Source organism: Apodemus sylvaticus, chromosome 13 (assembly GCF_947179515.1).
Source record: "Apodemus sylvaticus chromosome 13, mApoSyl1.1, whole genome shotgun sequence".
Classification (NCBI taxonomy): domain Eukaryota; kingdom Metazoa; phylum Chordata; class Mammalia; order Rodentia; family Muridae; genus Apodemus; species Apodemus sylvaticus.
The window spans coordinates 2459185-2473797 of NC_067484.1; the positions used below are offsets into that span (position 1 = coordinate 2459185).

A 14613-nucleotide genomic window follows, 5' to 3' on the forward strand; every position below is an offset into this window, starting at 1 on the left:
TTTTCAACTGAGGGTGCTTAAAAGAGAATCCACATGCTGAGAGTGATGAACTTGTGGCTTGGAGACCACAGGATTGTAAAATTTGGCAGACTGTGTTCTCCATTATTGCCAGAGAATGGGCTCTGGCCTTCTGGTTCATGAAATATGTGAGAAATAGGACTTATCAAAACTTAGCCTGAAATAATGTCTCCTAAATGCTTCACCAGGTTAATTCCGACTGAATATCTAGCAGGATGAGCACCTACAACCCTCCCACACTCCAGAAGCTGGCACTGGATGGGTTGCTGAGGAAAGATGCCATAAACTCCTCCGATCTGGACTACTTGCCCACAGTGCTTTTCCCACCACTCTTCCTAGAGGCTTTCAATGGCAGACACACAGAGATATTGAAGGCAATGGTGGCAGCCTGGCCCTTTCCCTGCCTCTCTGTGGGGGCCCTGATGAAAACCCCTGATGTGGAGGTCTTGCAAGCTGTGCTGGATGGCATAGATATCCTGCAGACACAGAATGCTAGTCCCAGGTAAGCAAGGCCCAAGGAGACTAGAAGGGGAATCATAGGGATAGTGGTAAGACACACATTAGGGCAGGAAGAATGGGGGAAACAGCACAGGGGATAATGATGCCATTGACATGGGGATATGTGGAAATACTATTCAATTTGAAAGCGGATCTAAATGATATTCATAGGTCAGGACAGCTCAGGGTACAAGGAGCCATGTTAGGATGAGCCTTTCTGTGCCTTTCCTACAGGCACTAGATAGGGAAGAGTCACAAGTCAAGAGGGTCACGTCTCCAGATGCATCTCATGCAGTTTCCTTGCCTGCCTGGTGTGATGTACTGTGATGGAGCTGATCTTAGACATGTGGGATCCTGGCTAACTCCATGTTGGTTCATTTTACATTATGAAACTTTGCCTTTATCTTTCACAGAAGCAGGAAGCTTCAAGTCCTGGACTTGAGAGATGTGCACCAGGATTTTTGGGATGTATGGGCTGGAAAAAAGGATGAAGTCTGCTCAGCAAAGACTGGGAATGAGAAACAAGTTGCAAAGCACATTCCTAGATATGCACTGAGGCAGCGTTTGAAGGTGGTCACTGACCTGAGCCTTGGCTTCTGTCTGCAACAACATCAAACATGCTTACTACAATGGGCCCAGCAGAGAAAACACTCTTTGAGGCTATGCTGTCTGAAGATGAAGATTTGTCACTTCCCAGTGGAGATTATCAGGGAGATCTTGAATATTTTTCAGCCAAACTATATGGAGGAATTGGAAATATACGCAAAGCAGGTCCTATCCTTTCTAGGCTGCTTTGCACCTTGCTTTGGCCAGATGAGAAATCTTCGCAAATTCCATCTAAGGGAAATAAGATTGAGGATCTCACTTAGTGGTGTGCTTCATTTTGCAGATGTAAAGAACTGTGCTGCCAAACTCCTTTCTCAGTTCTCCAAACTCAACTATCTCCAACACCTCTCCATGAATGGTGGCTACTTTTCCAGTGACAACATGAAACTGTTGTTCAGGTAAGGAAGGATAGTGATCTGTTTCTGTTATAGCAACAACCTTTCCCTTTACTTCAATCATTTGTGGGCATCTCAGGTGTGACAGTCATAGAAGATGTTACAGTGATGCACTTATTACACTATCAATGTGTGGATTGTTTCCTTCTTAATGGAGCACACATGATTCGGTCCCTACTCATGTGGAATAGTATGGGCTGGGGTAGGGGATATTGAGAAAGCTGTCTTGTACGCATGTCCATTGTGTGGGTCAGATGCTGTAAGTGTACTTTTCATATTACCCTTTGGGATACAGGCAAAACTGATTCAAGGTAACAGGACAGATCAGAGGGGCCAGATATGGGGAGGCTCCACAACTACAGTCTGCAAATATATGTGAGAACAGGAACCAGTTTGTTCCTCTATTGGAGTCAGTCAGCCTCTACTTCTCCATAAAGATTTGAACACAACTTATGACTAAGTAGACGGGAAATCTGTGACACTGTGGTGGGGGTCATCAGTGTCAAGGGTGAAACACTGTGATTAGGGATAAAGATTGTGGAGATAGCCGGGACATGGATAAAGTCTGCAGGACATAGGCCAAGATATTGCCAGAACCCTTCTGTGCTAGTTCTTTCTAGGTGTGCTCTCCTAGTGTGATGGTGCAAACTCTAGTTCTCTGACAGAGTGAGAAAGGGTTGTTGCAGACATGTGGTCTGATCCCACCCTACCTGAATGTAATATGCTTCAGTAAACAATGCTATGAGGAGACACCATCATGCTGTTTCCCCAGGGTGGACCTTCAACATAAGCATAGATTGACTCCACATATGTGGATTCTCTGTGTCAGTATCAATCTTACTCGTGTCCTCCTGCACCATGAATCAGAACAATTTTCTTGTTCTTTCTCTAGATGCCTGAAGAGCCCCTTGGAGTCCTTGTCTATGATTATCTGTCAACTCTCCAAGTCAGACTTGAAGCACACGTCAGAGTGTCAGAGGCTGTGTCAACTGAAACACCTGCACTTTGATGGTGTAGTGTTTCCCAAGTCATGTTCCAAGAGTCTCCGAATTCTCCTAGAGAATGTTTCTGAAACTCTGCAGACCCTGCAGTTAGAGAACTGCAGGATGAATGACTCTCAGCTCAAAATCCTTTTGCCTGCTCTGGGCCAGTGCTCACAGCTCACCTCTGTCAATTTCTATGAGAATGACGTCTCCACTGCTGTAATGAAGGAGCTTCTGCAATGCATGGACAATTATTTATAAGGAGAGGAGTCTTCTGATGAGAAAGGACTAAATTCCATCCCAGAGAACAACAAGACAGGCCAGTGGGTGGCCCCTAGAAATTGGGCTCCTCATGTCCTTGATTGCAACAGACCCATGAGACTCTCTGATCAGACAAAACACGTGATGTGGGCCAAAAACCTGTTGATGTCTCAGTGTTGTAAGAGATGAGGGATGACAGCTAACTGACTACAAATTATTTGTATGAGATAAAATGATTTTGCATAGAAATAAAAGAAGAAATTAGAGACTTTCTAGAGTTCAATGGAAATGAATATGCAACATGCACAATATCACGGAACATAAAGAACATGAAAGTGGAGCTAAGAAGAAAGTTCACAGTACAAAATGCCTACATGAAAAAAAAACAAGCTTTCATGCTGGTAAATTAACAGCACGATTCAAAGGCTACAACAGAAAGAAGTGAGGAAGCAATGAAAACAGGGAAGAGAAATCAAGAAATTATCGCTATGGAACTGAAACCAATAAAATAGAAATAGAAGAAGAAGAATGAATGAAACATGGAGCTGGTCTTTTGAGCCTTTTATTAGACAAGATTCATGAACCTTTATTAATATATGAAGATATCCAAATTAATGAAACCTAAAATGAAATGGGGACAAAATAACAAGCATTGAAGAAATCTAGAGAGTGGTAAAGGCATAGATTAAAAAGCGTGCACTCCACCAAACTGGAAAATAAAAAAGAAATGGATAATTTCCTTAATAGATTCTACTTACCAAAATTAAAGGAAACTAAGAAAACCAACTTAAACAGACATAAACACTTAGGAAAACTGAATTCATTACAAATTTGCCACCAATATGAGTCCATGTCCATGAGTTTTAGGGGAGACTCCTACCAGACTTTCAAAGAGGACTTGACAAGAATTCAGTGTATTCAACAATATAGAAACAACAGAAATATTAGCCAATTTATTTTATGAACCCATGATTACTCATATATCAAGTCAGGAAAGACTGAGCAATAAAAGAGAATTAGAGACCAATTATCCCTAAAACCACAGATGCAAAAATACTTAATAGACAAAACAAATAAAATAAAATATGAAACACATCAAAAGATTATTATATTCTTATATAAATACATTATGAAAAAATTCTTCGTGTGATTAAAGATACAAGGGACATGCCTAAATATAAAAATGTCACTTTACACTATAGCCAACATTAACTGGAGTGAAATTAAAATTAATTCCACTAATTCCAAAACTAGGCAAGGTGGTCCATTCTCTCTATATCTATATATTCAATATATTATGTAAGAGTTTAGCTAGAGCAATAAAACTGAAGGAGAGGAAGGTAATACAAATTACAAAGGCGGAACTATAATTATTTTTCTTTGCAGAAGATATAATAGTTTGTATAAGTGAACGAAAACTAGAGTGGATGAACACTGTCAGCAAAATAATTGGATTCATGGTTAACTAAAAATGAAAATAAAATTTAGTGGCCTTTGTATGCAAAAATGAATTTGCAAGAGTAAATAAAATAGAGAGATAACAGAAAATTTGAATTAATTGTTGACATTTGTCACATTTTTCTACATAATAGCCCAGTGTAACTAAATAAAGGTGTGTTGGCTAAGAACTTAGCAAAATCTTTTTAATTACAAATTATTTTTGGTATTCTTGAAGGTTCTAAAAAACTACTATGATATACAAATGCTTTAAAAGATTAATTACCTGCTAAAGAGTTTACTCTTATATAAAGATACTAGAAAGAACAAAACTTTAACACATTGACAATGTTTATGAGGTTTCTCTACATTTATGAAAGTTTCTTATGGTTTCTCTGACTACTGCTGCATGCAAAGGCTTTCTTTACCAATTGGCATATTCACAGAATTCTGTCCAGGATGTATTTTTTATGCATTCATAGATAACTGTTGTGAAAATATTGTATCACATGATTATAAGTTTTTTTCTTCAGTGTGTGTTCTGTTATATATTCAACGATGTCTATGATACAAAAATGTTCGGAACAAGCAAAAAAAAAAAAAACTTGTTCTAAGGACTGCCTTTTTGTTGCTAAAGTACATTTAATCATAAGATGAAACTAAGTTCAAGTCCCAGGTCATAGGGGACCTGCATACTTAACAATATCTGGCAAGCTTTCATGATTTATTTTGTTTCCTGAAACACAATGACTGTTCCTAATCCTAATTTCTGTTATTCATGTTTTACCCCTCAAAATAAAATGTCTGTTCCTAACTAAAAAAGAACCAGTGGTTGTGATAGGGTAAACCATACAACCCACATTCTGTATAATTTCACATAGAGTAACAACAGAAGAAAATCCTGATTGGTGGGAAATATAGCTGTAACTTAGCATGGATGTTTGTGATTTTCATGTATGAAATCTATATCAGATTCTGGCTCGTGGTGGGGACAGAATTGGGTGATTCAGATAAGCTTCTTAATACGTTTTTCTAGAATGTACTAATCAGCAACTATTTGACTACAAAAGATTGTTATTATTTGCATTGTCCTGGTGTTGCAATTGTGTTGGAACTCAGTAAATATCATGACATTAAGGTTTAACCACATTGCTAAAATTTGTAGAATTTCTCTCTGATATGAATAGTTTTATAATGATGAAGACTATAGAGGTGTACAAAGGCTTCATTATACTAAACACAGTCATGAATTTTCTCTGTAACACACAATCTTTCATGAAAATAAACACTACAGAATTGTGCAGTTTTGGCCACATTAAAAGACCTCACGGTGTTTCTGTCCTGTCATGTCCATTGCTATGAAAAGTCATAATGAACAAGGCAACTCCTATAAAAGCAACCATTTAATTGGGGCTGGCTTATAGTTTCAAAGGTTTAGTCCATTTTCCTCATAGCAGGAAGAATGACAGGCATGCAGGCAGACATGATGCTGGAGAAGAAGCTGAGAGTTCTGCATCTTTATCCAAAGGCAGCTAGGAAGAAACTGTCTTCCAGGGACCTAATGGGGGTTCTCATCCTCCAACAAGGCCACAACACCTCATAATGCCACACACTTAGCTTGGCATATTTAAATTACCTTATTCCACTGCCTGACCCCCCCTATGATTGCTCAAACACATGAGTGTATAGGGATCACACTTAAACTTGTAGAATACATGAGTTCCAACTTCAAAAGTCCCCATCGTCTATAGCAGTCTCAAAAATATAAAGAGTCCAAAGGTCAAACACTCTTTTGAAATTACTCCTATCATGTAATCATGTTCAAAAACATAAAAGCAATTCATAAACCTCCACATTCACAGTATACACTTCACCATGACTAAAGGCAGCATGAGGAAATAGTGGGCCTAAATAAGACCAAAGCAATCTCCAAACTCTGCATCTCCATATCTGTTGTCAAAGTGTTCTTCAGTTCTCCAGTGACTTTCTGCTTTGTTCATTGCAGCAGAATTATTATTATTATTCTGCACAGGAGATTCTTTGGAGCTGGAATTTTGGAGTTGATCTGAGTTTTTGCTTCTGACAAACAGAACAAATCATCACAATGTATGTCTCCCGTCAGTCACCAGGGTTCTGTCGTGAGACTGTGTGTTGGGATCAGGCCCCAGGCAGACTCAGACAAAAATCAGCAAAAAGGTCCCGGCTGAGGGGTTCTTCAGGGACAGCAGCTGCCATCCTCAACGGGACAGCTCCATTTTCCTGCAGCGGCCGCCTGTCCTTTGGTTATAAGGGAAGAAGCTGTGAGAGCTCTGGGTTTATCTCAGTCAAAGATGGGCGGGGTTTGAAGACAGAGGAGGCAGGGCTGGGGTCGCATGGGCGGGGTTCGGACACGGTGGGCGTGACAGGTTCTGAGAGTGGCCCAGAATTTGCCTAGACTGGTGCTTATCCCCGCCCACTCACCTCCCTTTCAGTCACTGGAGCCCCGCCCCCACACACCGTAACACCCAGCTGCATTAAGTCCCACCCACAGTAATGGCCAGTTGCGCTAAGCCCCGCCCACTGTCGCAGGCAGCTTCTCTAAGCTGACTCTCTAAGAGAAAAATAAACCGGCACAATATGAATATATGAATATATGAATACATGAATATATGAATATATGAATATATGAATATATGAATATATGAATATATGAATATATGAATATATGAATATATGAATATATGAATACATGAATACATGAATACATGAATAAATGAATAAATGAATAAATGAATAAATGAAAAAATGAATAAATGAATAAATGAATAAATGAATAAATGAATATATGAATATATGAATAAATGGATATATGAATAAATGAATAAATGAATAAACGAATGAATGAATAAATGAATAAATAATAAATGAATAAATGAATGAATAAATGAATAAATGAATAAATGAATAAATGAATAAATGAATAAATGAATAAATAATGAATGAATGAATAAATGAGTAAATGAATAAATGAATAAATAATGAACGAATGAATAAATGAATAAATGAATAAATGAATAAATGAATAAATGGGTGAATGGATGAATGAATAAATGAATAAATGAATAAATGGATAGATGAATATATGAATAGATGAATAGATGAATAAATGAATAGATGAATAGATGAATAGATGAATAGATGAATAAATGCATGAATATGTGAATGTGTGAATATGTGAATATGTGAATATATGAATATATGAATATATGAATATGTGAATATGTGAATATGTGAATATATGAATATGTGAATATATGAATATATGAATATATGAATAGATAATGAATAAATGAATAAATAATGAATAAATGACATGGAGGGACTCATAGCTCCAGCTACATATGTACCAGAAGATGACCGTTTCAGATATCAATAAGAGGCCATTCTTCCTGTGAAGGCTCAATTCCCCCAGAATAGGGCAATGCAAGTCAGGAAATTGGGGCGTGGGCCGGGGTTGAGTCGGGAAATGTGGATGGGATAGGGAATTTTCAGGGGGTAACTTACTTGGAAAGGGGATCCTATTTGACATGTGAATAAAACAAAAATTTTTTAAAAAGGAAAAGAAAAAGAAAAAAAAGTGAGGCAAGGCCCGTGCTTTTTACCCAGCAGCCTTTTCTTTCACAGTGCTGGGTTGTGCTAGAAGCTCAGCAGGCATTGTTTGAATGGATGAAAATTTCATTTAAATACTACTGGACTCAGAAAACCTCCCTCAGCTGCTCTCGGTCTGCAAGGTGACTTTAATGTAACACAATCACAACAGTGCAATTCTTCCTAAGTAGCCACATATGCTGGGTCAATTTAATTGCTGCTAAGGTGAGACTTGTATAAAAGTCTGCGTCTGTGGGGACAATGTAATCATACGGCCTCATTCCAATCTTCCTTTATGTTTTCATCAGCTCTGTTGACCCTCAGACTGCTCTGAGTTTGTATTCTAGGTTACACATAGATGACGTTAAGTTTTTGTTTTGTTTTGTCCTAACATTTCCGCGAAATAGAAAGGCCCAGATTTTAAAATTGTGTCATTAATTAACAGTGTGGAACTGTCTTTTACACAGAGAAGCTGAATGACTTCTTATAACTCGGACTGAATTTAGCATCAAAATCATCCACAAGAGCCCTGCCCTCCCTATTTGTTGTGCAACAAGGATGTGGTTTTCTGAGCAGGCCTGTGCATAAAGGTCAAAGCTGCATTTTTCCTTTCATGAGTGAGTCACGCCCCTCTCTCAAGAACAATTGGATCTTAAATAATGGAAGACACAGCTGGGAGCTGGGAGATGAACAGGGTTAAGTTCCAGCCGCCCTGTGACTGCATCTGCAGGAGGGCTTTGAGAGGTAGGGAGGATAAAATGAAGGAGAAGGGGAAAAGAACATGCATCCTTTGGGAACCTCTGTGTTCTTTACTTTATTCACACCATTTTCACATAGAAAGACAGAGGGGAATCCCTAGGGTTTCCATGTGAAAATAAACCTGGCTGTTGAGTAGGTTCTAATACAGACATATGTGTCCACTCCCCCCTATCATATCTCACCAAGGTACAGCAGCAGTGTGAGCATGATCATCACGGTTAAAGGTGGATCTGAAAAACTCAAAGGATCAAGATTAAGAACGGGTTTCCTACTTCAAAATGTATAATTAAGAAATATCCCAACAGTAAGCAGGGTTAGAATTAAAGTTGGGCATTTCAAGGCTTATAGTTAGGATACCAAGACACAATTAACTTATCAAATGACTCCCAAGAGGAAGGAAGGAGAGGGTCTTCGTCCTGTAAAGGTTTGATGCAGCATTGTAGGGGATTACCAGGACAGAGGAGTGGGAGGGGGTTGATTGGGGAATGGGCAGAGGGAAGGGCGGTTATGGGACTTATGGGGAGGGCAGAACTGGGAAAGGGGAAATCATTTGGAATGTAAACAATGAATATAGAATATATATATATATATATATATATATATATACATACATACACATGTATATATATATATATATATATAATATAAAAAAGATATATTTTCCATCAAAAACTTCAATTTTATCAGAAAAGTATGCTTTGTGCTTGGCCATTTAGTATAGATAAATTTGATGTTTTTAGCTTTTACCATTATTATTTTCCAAGAAATGCTATTATTTTAGCACATTTTTCTATATATTTCTTCAATTTTATTAGTATATTCCATCAAAATCTCAAATTTTACCAAATTTTCTATGCACTTGGTCAATTAATAAAGACATATTTTCTATGTTTAGCATTTTATCATGATTATTTTCTACTAAATTATTCAACTTTAATACATTTGTCTACATATTACTTCAGTTTCATCATTTAGGATTTTAGTTTTTTTGAGACAGGGTTTCTCTGTGTAGCCCTGGCTGTCCTGGAACTCACTCTGTAGACCAGGCTGGCTTCAAACTCAGAAATCTGCCTGCCTCTGCCTCCCAGAGTGCTGGGATTACAGGCGTGCGCCACCACCATCCAGCTCAAAAAATATTTTAGATGAACATCTTCAATTTATCAGAAAATGTTCCTAGATACCACCTCATTAAGTTTAGAAATATATAATATATTTACCATTTTATCTGTATTATCTTCCATGACAATCTCTAATTTGAACACTTTTCTTATATACTTCTTCAGTTTTATCAGAAATATTTTCCATCAGTAACTTCACTTTTATTAGAAATTGTTTCTTCGTGCTTGGTCAATTAGTAAGGATATATTTTGTAGGTTTACTATTTCACCAGTATTATTTTACAAAAAAATTCTTCAATTTTACATCTTTTCCTATGTATTTCTTCAATCTTATCAAGCAATGTTTCTACTGACCACTTCTTATTTTAGAAATGCTTAATACGTCTACCATTTTATGTGTATTATTATCAATGAAAATCTTCTATTTAAGACATTTTTGTATATATTTCCTCAATTTTATCAGAAATACATTCTATGTAAATCTTCCATTTTATAAAAAAAAGTTTCTATTTAATTATTTAAATAGTTTAGAAATGTTTTCTATGTGTACCTTTTTATCTGTATTATTTTCCATGAATATCTTCAATTTTAATACATTTTTCTATAGTTTTTCAATTTTAACAGAAATATGTCTCACGAAAATCTTCAATATTATTAAAATATTTCTTGTACTTGCTTTTTCAATTTGTAAAGGTATATTTTGTATGTTTATTATTTCACCATTATTGTTTACCAAGAAATTCTACAATTTTAACACTTTTTCCATATATTTTTTTCAATTTTATCAATATTTTCCATGAATATCTTAAATTATATCAGAAAATATTTCTACTTACCACTGTAGTTAATAAATGATTAATATATAAATGATTAATATATAAATGATTAATATATAAATGATTAATATATAAATAATTTTTCTGTATTATTTTCCATGAATTTCTTCAATCTTAACACTTTTCAAATTTATCAGAAAGATTTTCAATCAAATTCTTCACTTTTTCATTAAATATTTCTACTAAATTCTTTAATTAATTTAGAAAAGTTGTCTGTCTATAATCTTATTTGTATTATTTTCCATGAAAATATTCAATCTTAACACTTCTCATATTTATCAAAAAATATTTTCCATCAAAATCTTCAATTTTATCTCAAAGTACTTCTACTAAACTTTTAAATTATTTTTGAAATATTTTCTGTTTATCATTTTAACTGTTTTATTTTCCATGAAAATATTCTATTTTAACACTTTTTTCTAGATTTCTTCAGATGTTGGAAATCAAAGGAAGGAGAGGCCCCTGGTCCTGGAAAGGCTCAATGCTGTAGTATGGGGGAATAACAGGACAGGGAAGCAGGAGAGGGTTGATGGAGAACTGGGGGAGGAAAGATGGCTTATAGAATTTTCAGGGATGAGGAACCAGGAAAGGGGAAATCATTTAAAATATAATATATTTCTAATAAAATTTATTTAAAAGAAATATTTTTCATTAAAATCTAAATATTAATTTTTTCTATATGCTTGGTCAATTAGAAATTATATTTTGTATTTTTAATATTTTATGATTATTGTTCTCCAACAATTGTTGTCTATAATTTTAATGCTTATTTCTATAACTTTCTTTAATTTTATCAATATTTTCCATGAAAATCTTTAAATTTATCAGAAAATGTTTCTATTTACCATTTCAATTAGTTTAAGAATGATTAATATGTCTACCATATTATCTGTATAATTTTCCTTGAAAAATTTTCAATACTCTCCTGTTTTTATATATATTTCCTTCAAATTTATTGGAAATACTTCCCATCAAAATCTTCAATTTCATCAGAAAATGACTCTAATTTACTCTTTAATTAATTTAAATTTTTCTTTTTTTACGATTTATTTATTATTATATGTAAGTACACTGTAGCTGTCTTAAGACACTCCAGAAGAGGGTGTCAGATCTTGTTACAGATGGTTGTGAGCCACCATGTGTCTGCTGGGATTTGAACTCAAGACCTTTGGAAAAGAAGTCAGTGCTCTTAACCACTAAGCCATCTCTCCGGCCAAAATTTGTTTTCTATTTCTACCATTTTATCTGTATTATTTTCTATGAAAATCTATTTTAACACTTTTTTCTAGAGTTCTTTCATTTTATCAGACACATTTTCTATCAAAACCTTCAAAGTCATCAGAAAATTTTTCTATCCTTGATCGTTTAGTAAAAGTAAATTCTTCAATATTTGCTTTTAATTTGTATTATTTTCTAACTATTTCTTCTATTTAACACTTTCTATATATTTCTTCAATTTTGTCAAAAATACTTCCTTATAAATTTTCAATTTTGCCAGAAAATATTTCTACTTCCTTTTTAATTATTTTACAATTTTTATGTCAACAATTTTATCAGTATCATTTTCCATGAAAATATTCTAAATATTTTACTTTATATTTCTTCAATTATATCAGTAATACATTTCTTCAAAATCTACAATTTTATCAGCAATATTTTCTATCTGCTTTGTCAATTAGTAAAGATATATTTTCTATGTTTACTATTTTACCTTTATTATTTTCCAATTTTTTGAATTTTAACATGTTTTTCTATATATTTCCTCAATTTGTTCAAAACCAGTATCCATGTAAATCTTATATTTAATCAGAAAGTGTTTCTTCTTAGACTTCAGTAATTTTAGAAATATTTAATTTTCTCTAACATTTTTTCTGTATTATATTCCATGAAATATTTAATTTTCACATATTTCTATATATTTCTACATTTTTTCATATATTTTCCATCAAAATCTTCAATTTCATTACAATATGATTCTATGTGCTTATGTGTGCTTGGTCAATTAATTAAGATATATTTTATATGTTTTCTATTTACCAACAAATTCTTCTATTTTAACACATTTTTCTATGTTTCTTCAATATTTTCTGAAATATTTTCCATATAAATATTCAATTTTAAAAGAAAATGTTTCTACTTACCTCTTTATTTAGTTTAGAAATGTTTCCTATATCCCCCATGTTATCTGTATAATAATTTTCCAGGAATATCTTCAATTTTAACACATGTTTCTATATATTTCTTCAATTTCATCAGAAATACTTTTGATGAAAGTCTACACTTTTATCAGAAAATATTTCTACTTAACACTTCAATTAGTTTAGACATGTTTAATATGTCTATCATTTTATCTGTATTATTTTCCATGAAAATATCCAATTTTAAAACATTTTTGTACATATTTCTAAGGCAAAGAGACAGACAAGAGCTATTCAGAACATGTATAATTTGACATTTGTTGACAAATTTGGACACACAACTGTTGGGGAGTGTCTGGTGAGATGAGTCTCTCACAGCCTGACTGACAGAGCAGGTAATACAGAGAATGCACTATACCCTTTGTTTTCATCTCTCAGTCACAGTGTCATATCTGAGTCATCTTGTTTTCCTGATCCCTGTCTGCAGCCATCATCTCCAAGCAAGACCTTCCTGAGAAAGTCCCTCCCGTCCTGAATCTCCACATGCTGGAGGTGACCCTGGAACTGCCTTCTAACAAGTTCGTGCAGCCAAAGCCTAGGAAGAAAGTAGACATCTCAAGTCTTCTGCTGCCAACTTGATGGGCAGGCTCTTCTCTCCATCCTGACCCAGGTCTCCACTGCTAACACATTTAGAAATAAAGCACAGCACTTTCCCATTGTTCTGACACTGAGAAATCTCAGTGGCTGAGACCTCTGGCTTTTGAAATGGAGGTGATCAACATTTGTGTCCCAGGAGAGTCTCCCGGGATGGGCACCTCAGCTTCTGTTCAGTAGAGGAAGAGCATTAACAGGAAGAAAAATCCTGTTCCCCATGACATAAACAACCCCTTCTCTGAACAGTCTAGTGAATCCGGGAGAGCTCTGGGCATCCCCTGTGATGTCTCTAGTGATGTCACAACACCCACTGCTCTCAGGGCTTTCAATTAGTCCCTAGAGAGTTCACCCATATTTATGCCTGCAAGATGGAGGAGGAGTGTACTTGAGAGTGAGAATGGGGAGCTTAGAGAAATGAGAGAGAGGCCAAAGGAAGCTGGATTTCCATCTCACTGTAAACCAGTGAGGAAGATGTGGTCCTGGGAAAGGCTCAGTGAGTCATGGAAAGGTGATGTGAAAATTCCGTGAGTAGGCATCTGTGAGCCTGGCTTCCCAGGAGTGGCAATTGTGCCACTGTGAAGTTAATGGACTTTCCTGCTTAACATAATTCCTGAATGGTGAGGATTCTACTACATTTGTTTGTCCATCCCCAAAGACAGGAGCTGGCTAGTCCAAAGCTAGTATATTGTGAATTTTTATATTTTTTATTTTTGTTTTTTATTTCATTTTATATAGTTTTTTATATTTTCCTCTTACTGGCCATGGTGGTGTAACCTGGGGACATAAGGAGACCATAAAGAATCAGGTAGGAAATATTTCTCAGTTTATCTTATTTCAACCTTTTACTCCCTGTTGGTTTTTCTAGGTCTAGTGGCTTTCAGACTATAGTAACACGGAGAAAAATATTCTTATGAGACCTTACATTCTCAGACCTCCTCTGACAACCTTATCCCAGAGAATGATGCCCTGAGCTTTCTGAAACAGCAGATTGGGTGTAAGACATATCACTAATGCAGCCAGACAACTGTCAGAATCGGAGACTGGATACTTTTTCCAGCTCTAGGTTGTTTTAGACTTTCAGTTGGATACTAACAAAGAAGTAGAAACTTTGATATTCACAGAACCCAACTGATAATCAAAGAATTAGTTGCCTACAGACAGACAGACTGGTGTCAGCAGTGAACATTTGTGCTACCCTGTGCTGGATGTCACTGGCAGCTATTTCTGCAGCTAATTTTCCTCTCAGATAAATTGCCCTTCAGGACTCTTCTGCTCCACATATG

At 35.5% G+C, this 14613-nt stretch overlaps 1 protein-coding gene across 1 annotated transcript; it reads left to right on the plus strand.

Moving 5' to 3' along the window:
* The first annotated feature begins 233 nt into the window (after positions 1-233).
* LOC127664127 (PRAME family member 18-like) lies at positions 234-1333 on the plus strand. Its single transcript, XM_052155998.1, has 3 exons — positions 234-520; positions 933-1283; positions 1330-1333. Exons 1-3 carry the CDS (start codon positions 234-236, stop codon positions 1331-1333), a joined length of 642 nt encoding a protein of 213 aa, XP_052011958.1.
* Positions 1334-14613: the final 13280 nt, after the last annotated feature.

Coding starts and splice junctions, on each gene's coding strand:
- LOC127664127 (XM_052155998.1), top strand. CDS start 234: ATGAGCACCTACAACCCTCCCACACTCCAGAAGCTGGCACTGGATGGG. Junction 521..932: donor ACACAGAATGCTAGTCCCAG/GTAAGCAAGGCC, acceptor CTTTCACAGAAG/CAGGAAGCTTCAAGTCCTGG.